Source organism: Mya arenaria, chromosome 14, assembly GCF_026914265.1.
Source record: "Mya arenaria isolate MELC-2E11 chromosome 14, ASM2691426v1".
In the NCBI taxonomy this organism is placed as follows: domain Eukaryota; kingdom Metazoa; phylum Mollusca; class Bivalvia; order Myida; family Myidae; genus Mya; species Mya arenaria.
Window position 1 is genome coordinate 40,477,235 of NC_069135.1, and position 12,479 is coordinate 40,489,713.

At 33.6% G+C, this 12,479-nt stretch overlaps 1 protein-coding gene across 2 annotated transcripts in view; it reads left to right on the forward strand.

Annotated features, from left to right (window-relative positions):
* Positions 1 to 4,853, forward strand: part of LOC128216671 (protein Wnt-5a-like) — a 55,435-nt gene extending 50,582 nt beyond the window's left edge. For both annotated transcript variants that reach the window (XM_052923296.1, XM_052923295.1), the window contains one exon: positions 2,023 to 4,853. In XM_052923296.1, the coding sequence (XP_052779256.1) occupies positions 2,023 to 2,484 (462 nt within the window). In that variant the 3' untranslated portion in view covers positions 2,485 to 4,853. The remainder of the gene's footprint in view (positions 1 to 2,022) is intronic.
* The last annotated feature ends 7,626 nt before the right edge of the window (positions 4,854 to 12,479 follow it).

Sequence of the window (12,479 nt, forward strand, 5' to 3'; positions counted from 1 at the left end):
ACACATCTGTTTTGACAAAAACACGATTATTAGATTTCTTAGAAGCTTTCGATAGAGTAATCAAGAAAAAATATTTAGAAAATTGCGAACAGACATTTGGCCGAGCATTTTCAATAAACAGAAGATTAAACGCACACAGCAGACAAGATAACCACGTTAAGTGCAACTACTCTGTTTTGAATTATTTTGTTCGTACACAGGCGTAGTGCAAGGAATAAAACATGATCCTGAGGTTAGATATCTGCTTTATGTTAATTTCAAAAGAAATTAGTGGGAGTAGGCTGCTTATTAAAGTAATTGTTCAATTTACTTCAAAATGTGTGCATCTATATAAAATACATTGACGTCAAAAGGGTTGATCCGAACTAGTTGCATTGTCTAGGCCCAAATTTCCTGTGCCATATCCACGAGGTTGTGTTCACTTGTGACAGAAAAACTAATTTATGCGAACTGATAACAATGCAAAACGTTTATATTTAAGATCATCAAACAATTGTGAACAATTTGTAATATGGTTTAACTGCAATTGAAATTGGCCAATTTTAGGAGTAATTGTTAAAAATGACACCACATATACATTTATTAATACCGATATCAGATAAAAATCTCAACTTAGTATCAATTTAATATAATTGACAAGATGCAATCAAACTTTGTATTACACTGGTTGCGTCAAAATCATTCTATTCTCACATATTCACGTCGCCAAAGTAGGTTTTATCTATAATTTAATCAATGCTAATGATTTGGTTCCGACATTCAAACGGGAGCGGCTATTAAGAAGTGAAAGTAGAGAAAAATCATTTACATTACAAAGAACTGGCAATTTTTTAATAAGTTTCCTCAGTGCAAACTATACCCAGAAAGTAGGGTCGAATCTCTTGCGGTACATTAGCGCTATTTATGTTTCAATTTTATGAATGATATAATTGTTATTTAAATATTTAAATATTTCACTTTTTAAAATTCATGAGCTGACAAAATCCCACAAACAAATTAATTTGCCTAATATCCAGCAGCTATTATTTCTTATGATGTTCAATTAATTCAAATAAAAGCCATACTCCTTAATTCTTGTTACAGCCAACTGAATCTTATTGATAACAGCCGCAAATTCACACCGACCAGATTATTTGAAACCTATTTTGAATTAAATCCTATTCAAAAACACGCCATGGCTGTTAGTATTCTCAATATCTAACGGATATAGCATAAAACCCCTTACAGATGCCAACCTGATCGGAGTCATTCATATCTCGAACCGTTTCAGACTCAATTCAATTCGTCTTTTCTAACTGGTATCACATCTGAAAGACCACAATAATTTCAACTGGCCATGAACATAATCCAACAGGAGGTCGTTTTGAATAAATATTTGCGATGCTCTTCCCGCAACTATTGCTGAATAAAAGATGGAAATAATGAGCTAGTAATAACTCTAGGTTATGGAATCATATTTCCCCTTTATTGCCAAATCATGTTATTTAAAATCAATACATACAATGTAAACCAAACATAAATTTGAGTGATAAACCTTTAACAACTTACAAAATAATGCATTTATGGAAACGATTAATTAGTGATAACAAAATTGTAACTATGTTTTAATGGCTAATGACGCACATAAAATTTATTGACTGGTGGACCCTAAAAGATTAAAGGCGATCAACTATCGAATCATTAGATAGAAATACCGTGTTTTCTGCACCTTTCCTTCAAATCAAACACAGTATCCTTCATAAGAACCATTGCTATTTAGGATATTTATTCATCCTTTTTGGTAAATTAAAATAATTGTTAATATGGTACATCTTATTTGGTAGTAGGAGTGCACTTCGCATCATTCTCCGATTTGATATTGTTATAGAATTTATAGCGATCTCTTTTGTCCATAACACACGAACGGCTGTAATGTGACAATAATTTATCAACGAAGATCATGCTTCAAAATTGCTGAATTATCATTATCCTCACATCTCTGTAATATGCATGATATTTCATACTTTTTATCTATATTTTCAGGCGGTGTACAACTATGCCAAGGTTGCCTGTAAATGTCACGGAGTTTCCGGCTCATGTAGTCTTAAAACTTGCTGGCAACAGCTACCAACCTTCCGCGAAATCGGCGAACGTCTGAAGGAAAGGTACGACGGAGCCGTTGAAGTGAAATTTAACAAGAGAGGCACACAATTGAAGCGAAAACATAGGAAATACAACAAGCCAACAAATGAAGACTTACTGTACCTTGAGCAATCGCCAGACTATTGCCAAGCTAATAAGGAGACCGGAAGTTTGGGCACTTCCGGCCGTGAATGTAATAAAGGGTCAGATGGTATGGACGGATGTAACTTGATGTGTTGTGGCCGGGGCTATAATACCTTTAAAAAGACTCTTGTGGAAAGGTGTAACTGTAAATTTGTTTGGTGTTGTCATGTAAAATGCAAAACTTGTGAAAGTGTCAAGGATGTGCATGTTTGTAAATGAGATTGTTGTTTTCTCTTTCCAATGTTATTTATTTATAAACAACGAGCAATCAGGTATCTGACTGTAGAAACGATTTCATTATCGTTTATGCAAAATCATACACATACATTGCCATGGTTCACGTTAAATCCATTGTACCAAATGCGCTCATGGACTGGGACAAATGCGTACGATCCTACCTCTACGCTTAAACTGATGACGTGTGCAAAAACTGTGATCTCGAGTAAGACATCTCGCGCAAGGCGATACTTCGAGACCAAATGTGCCTGGAATGTGTTGTTCGCGGAAAGTTGTACGGAATAATGGCCAGTGTTAAGAATAAGCAACTTTTATTTGATTTAGTGCAATAAACAGCGCTTAGATTCCTATTGGATCATTTCGCTCACTTGTAACTGCTCGTTTGTTGTGGTTTCTCAAAGGACAGCACAAGGGAACGAGGGAGTGACTCTAAGAGCCTTGTGCTTAAACAGAAAACCTTGAAAGAGAAACTATGCTGTTTAAAGATCTAAATATTTATTAGCTCATGTTAATGAAACTGCCTTTAATTTCGTTTGCTAAAGGCATTTTGACTCTTTCGGTATATAATCTAAATAAAAACATTGCTAGGCTATTTTTTCGTATTTCTTGGAAGTTAAATACTGAAATAATTGATAACGTTAACCGAAAACTTTCCGAAATTTCATTCAGTTTTGCTGCTTACATAAAAGGTATTTAAGAAGTAAATGTTATACTAATGTGAGATTTTTTGATTTCTAAATGATTATTTGTAAATTGTTTTGTTTATAATTGCGTACATCAATGCCAAGAGTCATACAGGAGTAAACCATGTATATTATTGTTGTTGTAAAAGTGTATATTGATATCATACTATGTTACATATACAAACATCATAGTTATCATACCATAGGTGGTTAAATCAGTTACCATTGGAAGTAGGTTTATGTTGTTACAAATGATGTAGGACAAAGTTTACCAGATTAAAAGCCCCTCAGAAATATTGCATTGATAGACAAACTACCCCATGATTTTAAACCTTCTTCTTCAATGTTGAAAGAAGATACGTTTTAAAATTTGATATTATACAATTTCAACGGAAAGGCGAAAATGGCCAAAAATAATTTATATATTAGCGTCTTTTTCAACCTATGCTTAAATTGGTTGAAGGTGTTTTGACCGGGGAGGATTTTGTTTGCTTCCCTTTTCACAGGGTTATAAAGGTGCTGTCTCATTGTAAACTGATTTATCTTGAAGATAGATTGTAATAATAATTATAATTTCCGTTTTTCGAAAAGGAAACAATAAAATCAAACTAAATTAAATAAGACAACCCCCCCCCCACACACCCCCACACACATATTATACCCTTTTTAAAAAAGTGCACAGCCAAGCTGTTATTTTTAGAGTCTATATAAATGTATCTCCCCCTCTCTGCTATGTCGCCAGGCATTGTAATAAGCAGGAGACTAGATTTTGAACTAAGCTTTTTAAGTATGAAAGAGTTAGCACACATTCGAATAAGTAAAATCTCTTAATAGCTGTTTCAACAAAAGGTGTATGTTTCATTTGGGAAATTCTTTTATACACTTCGCGTTCTTCTGGTCATTTAAATGGTATTTAAAAGAAAGTATGCATATTTAAATCGTTGTTATTTATTTCATTGTTATCATGGTTGACATTTAGCATACTAGCAATAGCACACTCTCATATTAACGACGATAAAAAGCGTATATTTTACATAACAAATCAGTGTTTTGTATAAATAATAAATTTGAATATAAAAATGACCATTTTAAAGTTGATATTTAGTCACAAATTATTATTTAAATTACAGTTATTTTGTTTACAGCCCTGAAACTATTCAAAGACACGAATAGTTTATACACTGTGTGTAGTTTTTATATTCGATTTGTCATACAATTTGAAACATGTTTTTCAGTAGCGCAAGTTCTGGGGGATCATTTCACCAAGAATCATGGGAAAGTTTGTTCCTATGAAGGATATTTCAACAGCACTACTGCACTGTTTTAAATCCTTCATATGTAAAATATTGCTTCGTTGGTTCATATGAATGGTTCTTCATGAAATGCCCCCTGATTTCATATATGGTTTTCAATTACTGTTTAATTGTTCTGTTAAATAAAATCAATTTGCCTCGGTGGGTTACAGGGTATTGTTTTGAATCAAAATGGTACAAATACATCCGCAAACATACATTTAATCTCATCATAGAGCTGTTCAACATATCATCATGTCTTGTTAGTTTTTTCTATATTGTTACGTTGTGATACATTTATTCTATTTCTAATTTTGTTTATTTTATAAAATTAATTTGCCCATAAATACCTACATTGCACTTTTCATAAAATAAAAAAGATAACCATGCAACTCGTCTTGTTCTGTTTTTATTCTTTGAAAACGGGTTTAAGACAAACATATTAATACAATTAAGTTTAATGTTTGATAGCGTGAGGAAACTCCGCTCTGCTCCTTACTTTAAGTGTTTTGATTTTAAATACGTGATTGAAGACGTATTGTTGTAAACAATAACATTCAATGTTTGAGAGTTCAAGGAAAGCTACGCTCCTTCCCTTCAGTGTTTTTGGCTTAAGAAGTCTTTGTTTTACTTAGGTATCCCTTAATCAATTCAGATTAACAAAACAAAACTGCATGACCAAGAGGACATGGTTGTGGGGCACATTCACGAGTTATATGATTTCAACAAACTTAGATGACCTCTAGTCAATGCTTATGCTTCAACAAACTTAATCAATGGCCTCGCCAAAGCATTTGACATATACATCTCAAAATTATTTTTAGATGATAAACAAGAAATACTTTGCTTTTATTTTTTATTCAATCTAAAGATATTTAGACAGACAAATATTGTAAATCGTCGACAATTTAACACATGTGTACAATATATTACGCTCAAAGGAAAGCCTTGTTTCTCAACCAAGGTATACGATATTATGGCAAAAGTATTTCTACTGTGTGTTTGCCAGTATTCACACTTAAAATACATACTACTTTTTTAGTTTAAAATGTATTTAAAAAAACACTTAAACTTACAACAGTAAATCGTTAACAAAAATATCTTCTATTTCAGTGTCTTGAAGTTTTCGAGAAAATAAGTATAAACTATTTATAGACAATGCTTTTTGGGGTTCAAAAAGTGTACTTCCTTTTATCAACCGTTGCCCTGAAAAAATAAGGTTAATTAACTTTACATTCAAAATGCATGTATAAACAACATTTGTGAATACATAAGTTAAATCCACAAGTCAGCATCTTTAATTTAGCTTTATTTTCAAATGTGATGTCAATATAAAATACCTCTCCTTGTCATGGCTGTACAATTCAACAATAACACAAGTGCGAAAAACTACAACTTTACCCGAAAATAGTTTCTGTGATTCACACACGTGACCAAGCCACCCAACCCTTGTTAAAGCACATATCTAGCATCTTCTAGACCTTACATGGAACATGGAGTAAAAGTACAGAAGCCAAATAATTTACAATGACTCAAGGTCGAAGCTCAACAGACACAAAACTAAAGACACCGAACCTACAAAACTTCACATGCATACGTCACATGCAACGAACGCCTTCTTTCATAGCCAAACAAAATTGGATTTTCTAACTCACGACTTGGAAATGCTTCCCAAATCACGCAGGGTAATCTACTAATCTGGTGAATTCAACCCTTTGAGCAGCTTTCAAATAGAAAGTCTATCACAGCTAGCAAGCAGGAATAGCTTCTTGTTTAGATTTGCTTAACCTAGGACTTTAGGCTACATGTTCTCAGCAAGGAAATCTACAGCACTCGCACATATTTCCCAACAAATATTTAGAAATAATTTTCGAAGTAACTCATTAAATTATGCTGGTTAGAAATGATCTATGAGAGTAAATCTCAGCTAAAATCCCTCAAGCATACTTCCCAACAAACAATTGGAAATAGCTTCCCATGTTAAAAATTATACCCAACCCACCATAATATGCTGGATGAGGTAGCCATTAAATTATGATGAGTTGGATATAATTCCTTATGTTTGTCTGGCCTAATCTGACCTTAACTCTCAGCTAATTAAGAACATATTAAGTTTACTCCACTGCCTTGGGTTATATTTCCCAGCCACAAATAAGAATAATTCCCCAAGTGAAAATATAAAACCCTGCTAACCATATTATCCTGGTTATATCTGCTTGTCTGGCATCTTTTAGCCTTGACCTTCCTTTCAGCGAGGAAGTCTTCTCGCATGATTTCAGCAATGAGCTGGTCCTCCGACTGAGTATAAGTAACCTAAAACGAAATACTTTTCAGTAACATTTAAAAAAAAAATGAAATAAATGCAAAATGGTTTCAGCATACTGATTATGGCGCTAGATTTCTTTCAAATGCTTCACCATCAATGTTATTTTCATGTCCTTAGGCATTTGAGGCGTTTATACAAACATGTGCGTATGCTTTTGTGTATATATTATTAAAATAATTCATGTTTTTTTACCACTCTCCTTTACTAATACCATGTAGAAATTGCAAGCGAAAGAGTTCTTACGCAGAAAATAGATTGGTTGTTCCTTGTTTAAAACTAATAATCATATTAATGTCATTAACCTTCGCGTCCTTCACCTCAGCAGACGCCTCAGTCCTAACATCTTTTTGTTCATCTGTCTTCTCATCTTCTGCCTTCTTGGCAAGTTTCCAATTTTGCAGTTTCCTCGCTTTTCGTTTCCGTTCGTTAATGAAATCATCATGGAGTATACCAGCAATGAGTTCCTTTTCATCTGCCGTATAGGTTACCTACAGAGCATGTTATGCATTTAGAAAATGGATGAAATCGGACGAAGAAATAAACAATGCACTGTACATGGTTTAAAAAAATAATGATTTTATTAATGATATTTACCTCCTCCACAGCAGTCGCATCAGTCCTGTCACTTTGTTGTTCATCGGTCGTCTCATCTTCTGCTTTCTTAGCAATTTTCCAATTTTGCATTTTTCTCGCCTTTTGTCTCCGTTCGTTCATGAAATCATCATGGAGTATGCCAGCAATAAGTTTCTTTTCATCTGCCGTATAGGACACCTACAGAACATGTAATGCATTTAGAAAGCAAATAAAATCAGACGAAAAAATAATCAAAACACCTTGTCAAAGATATTAAGGGCATATCGGAATGCATACATTTTACTTGAAGCGCTATGAAAATGAAATTTTAAATTGAGCGGGTTTGTAACGTTATACTTTTAAACTTATAATCGGGGATGCATTGATGCTTAAATTTTCCAGGTGCCCCCGGGGATTGGGGTGGAGTTAACACCTTGACTACACAGTACCTCGAAACACCAAAATGCTTATTCCATTTGAAAAAGTAGTATATGGTACCAACAAATGAAAAAAAATACAGCTGTGAAGAAGAATTACCGCATCGTCGGATTGAGTTGCTTCGTTCTGTCGTGAGGACTTTCTCTTTTCCTTCTTGGCAGACCCAGATGAGACCTGAAACCAGTAAGTTATCAGAATAAGGGATCACCTACGTACTTATGAACACATTTGCGGATGTGTGGTGAACTAAGGTTTGCCCCCAATTATAAAACAGGTTAGTAGTGAATTCACGCATGGCACATCATTATAAAAGACATCGCCATACAAATAAATTTAAAAATAACCACCTTAATCAGCATAACAATTATTATATAATATGACATGAAAAAACCGCACTGTGTGTACAGTTTGGCCATTATAACTCCCGGGTTTCAATGTAGCGTCAACTTCGATAGGCTGAAACAAGCCAAATAATCAATTAAGCCTTTAAATACCGCTTTTGAGGGTCTCTTTGCCTGAAGTGGGGGTAGCCTTCTTGGAGGCACGGCAAGGTTAGAAGACTTATCATCAAGGGTGACGTCAAACGCCACACCGCCTGTGGCCACTTTTGCATCCTGGCCTAAATGGGATAGTTTGATATCCAATTTAACCATTTTTTTTCAATCAATTTCAGTAGCAGGTAATTAATACAAAAAATGTAATTATATACATTGTGCTTTAAACAGGTTCAAAGTGTTTTACTGAAGGATTTGTTGGTGTATAATCAACCTATTTTAAAAGGAACTACATTATATAATAACAGGTACGAATCAATCGCATGGTCAACTCAATTGCCAGTGTCCCGGGGGTCTAGGGTTCGAACCCGGGGCACATGATTTGTCCGTGGTTTAGTTTATTATGTGCATTGATATCTAGAATCGGGTGTTGAGAAATGTGTATTTGTTACAAACTGTGCAAAATTATATCATAATGGATTATTTAATCACCATTGGCGTTTTGTTTGTATGCATAAAGTCAGTTAAATGGACTATGTATAGTCAATAATAAAGATATAAATTTATTCTAATCCATACCTTTGTCAAGGTCGCCAACCATTTCTTCGCCCTTCTTCAACTCCTCTTCCATGTCGCCATATTCCACCGCTGATGACGACGGACGGAACTCAGTATTTGACGAAATAATGACAGAAACGTCATCGTTACGTTTCCTAGGATCAGGACCAACTTTATTACTCTTTTTTCTAAAGCAATTTCCCATATTTTCGCTAGAAATTGATTTTATTGACGAAAATTAATCAAAAGGCAACCTGTCAACAAACAGTCGCTACGCGTCTTTTTGGAAATGACGTTGACGTCAAGGAAACCGGACTGTGTTAACATCTCGCGTTAACTGTTTACCTTTGTGTTTGTTTTTGTTGTTGATGTTTTACCAGTATCTTAGTCTTTTTCATTTACCTTTGTCTATTTATATAAGTTTGTGTGAATAATGAATTTGAATGAGTTGTACAATCGATTAATTATAAACGTATTTGTTTTCATGTTTCACCATACGTCACGTTTGACGTCATGCGATGTGACGTTCATTTAGCTGTCATGCGTTATTTTTTGCTTAAAAAACTATCATTGTAAAGTGCGTTTTTTTTGTATAAGAAATAATTACAGTATACTAAAAACTTAATAACTATGCTGTTGTTTTATGCATGGCGACTGATAGTAGGATTGCTATTGGACCCAGATCGCAACAAATGGACGAAAACCCGAAAAAGTTAGGTCGTAGTAATACAAAAACGTTTTAATAATAGCACTGCATTCGTCTGTTTTGTATTAAATCAATTGAATGTCATTTGCTATCCGAAAATGGTCATCCTCCGTGCTGCAGAGAAATGTAAAGAGCAAGGGAAAAAACCCATGCATTGACAACACGACTGTTGACTGCGGTTAAGGTTATTTTTGACGAAAATGAATTTATTTTCGCGAAAGTAAGGTTTTGATATGAATCTGGTAAATTTTGGCGAAATGTAGTAATTTTTTTGGATATAATAAAATTATTTTCGCGGAAACAAGTTTTGGTAAAAATCTGAAAATAGGGATAATTTTGGCGAAATTAACATTTTTGACAAACATGTAGTTAGTTTATGGCTAAAATAAGTTATTTTCGCGAAAATAAGATTTTGAAAGAAATATGAAAATAGAGTTAGTTTTGGCGAAAATAACATTTTTTCACACGCTCGTGATAACTTCCTGGGTTCAACGACCCACTACTTGGGGTACTCCGGCCGTCAATCGTATTTTCTATGGTTGTTATAATATAAGAAAAAAAAACATATTCCTTTCTATGACCCAAATACTGCATCTAGGAATAATTTATCATTGGATTGTTTGCGTCATTAGTGAATATGTCAAACCTTTATCTTGGCAGAACGTTTTCTTTTGTTTTTTAAGCTTGAATTGCTTCCAACTTACATGGGTTTGGACATGGAGCGTGCGCACGGACCTCTATGTACACTTAAGATCATAATAAGGGCCATAACTATATGGAAAACAGTCCGAGCAAACCCTTCTGATAGCAGGCACCACAGGGTTCATTTTACAAATTGTGCATGGCCAAAAATGTACATGATGCAGATGCTATGTCAATTTTAAGGAGCACATGGGTCATTTTTGTGAAGGCATCAAAAAGAGCAGATTTTAGAGAACAAAAACAAGATAACATGATTTTTTTTCAATGACTTTTCATAATTTGTAATTTAGTGTTATACATCAAACACAAAATAACATATAATTTACTGGTGACAAAATTCTAGTAAAAGCATAATTATACTCCCCTTTCAATGGAAACAAAGAAAACAAGTAAACCCTTACACTTATATTTTCAGTAATGGTCATCTCAATGGAACGTTTAAAACTTTATCTGTAATACAGTTGATCAATTCAATAATGGGTATTTTTATTCATTATATTATATTGTATTTAAAAGTGTTTCATTATAACTCTTTTTTCTCATTATAATTGCATTGATTGAAAAGCCAGTCTGTTAAAATCTCAAAATTGAAGATATCTTATTATGACTTTCAAATTAAAAAAGTTGCAAAACTTGTTCATTTATTTACTGAGATGTTCAGCTACCATCGAACAAATTAAAATGTTGCCATGACAACAACAAAATACAACAAACTTAAATTGTTTAAAAAATAACAAATATATAATTTATGTATTGACAAATCCTAATTATTTTGAAATCATCGAAGTCAGTATGTCATTGTTATAGTATCTAAAAAGTCATACAATTTGGCCTAGATTTCTATTTTTATGAATCTCATCAAATAACTGGAACTTTTCAGAGCTTGTTACCAATACAGATAAACATATTGTTTTGATTTTGTCTTTACATGTTTAAGGGCTATATATATACACAATGTATTGACATGTTGACTGTAACCCATATGTTGACATGCTGTCTGTTATCAATGTTTTGACATGTTGACTGTTATCAATGTATTGACATGTTGACTGTAACCCATATATTGGCATGTTGACTGTAACCCACATATTGACATGCTGTCTGTTATCAATGTTTTGACATGTTGACTGTTATCAATGTATTGACATGTTGATTGTAACCCATATATTGACATGTTGACTGTACAAATGTATTGACATGTTGACTGTAACCCATATATTGGCATGCAGTCTGTTATCAATGTATTGATATGTTGACTGTTATCAATGTATTGATATGCTGACTATAGACAATGTATTGACATGTTGACTGGAACCAATGTATTGACATGTTGACTGTACAAATATATTGACATGTTGACTGTTACCCATACATTGACATGTTGACTGTTACCCATATAATGACATGTTGACTGTACAAATGTATTGACATGTTGACTGTAACCCATATATTGACATGTTGACTGTACAAATGTATTGACATGTTGACTGTAACCCATATATTGACATGTTGACTGTACAAATGTATTGACATGCTGTCTGTTATCAATGTTTTGACATGTTGACTGTAACCCATATATTGACATGCTGTCTGTTATCAATGTTTTGACATGTTCACTGTTATCAATGTATTGACTTGTTGACTGTAACCAATGTATTGACATGTTGTCTGTTACCAATGTATTGACATGTTGACTGTAACCAAATGTATTGACATGTTGACTGTACAAATATATTGACATGTTGACTGTTACCCATACATTGACATGTTGACTGTTACCCATATAATGACATGTTGACTGTACAAATGTATTGACATGTTGACTGTAACCCATATATTGACATGTTGACTGTACAAATGTATTGACATGTTGACTGTAACCCATATATTGACATGTTGACTGTACAAATGTATTGACATGCTGTCTGTTATCAATGTTTTGACATGTTGACTGTAACCCATATATTGACATGCTGTCTGTTATCAATGTTTTGACATGTTCACTGTTATCAATGTATTGACTTGTTGACTGTAACCAATGTATTGACATGTTGTCTGTTACCAATGTATTGACATGTTGACTGTAACCAAATGTATTGACATGTTGACTGTACCAATGTATTGACATGTTGAATGTAACCAATGTATTGACATGTTGACTGTATCAATGTATTGACATGTTGACTGTAACCAAATGTATTGACA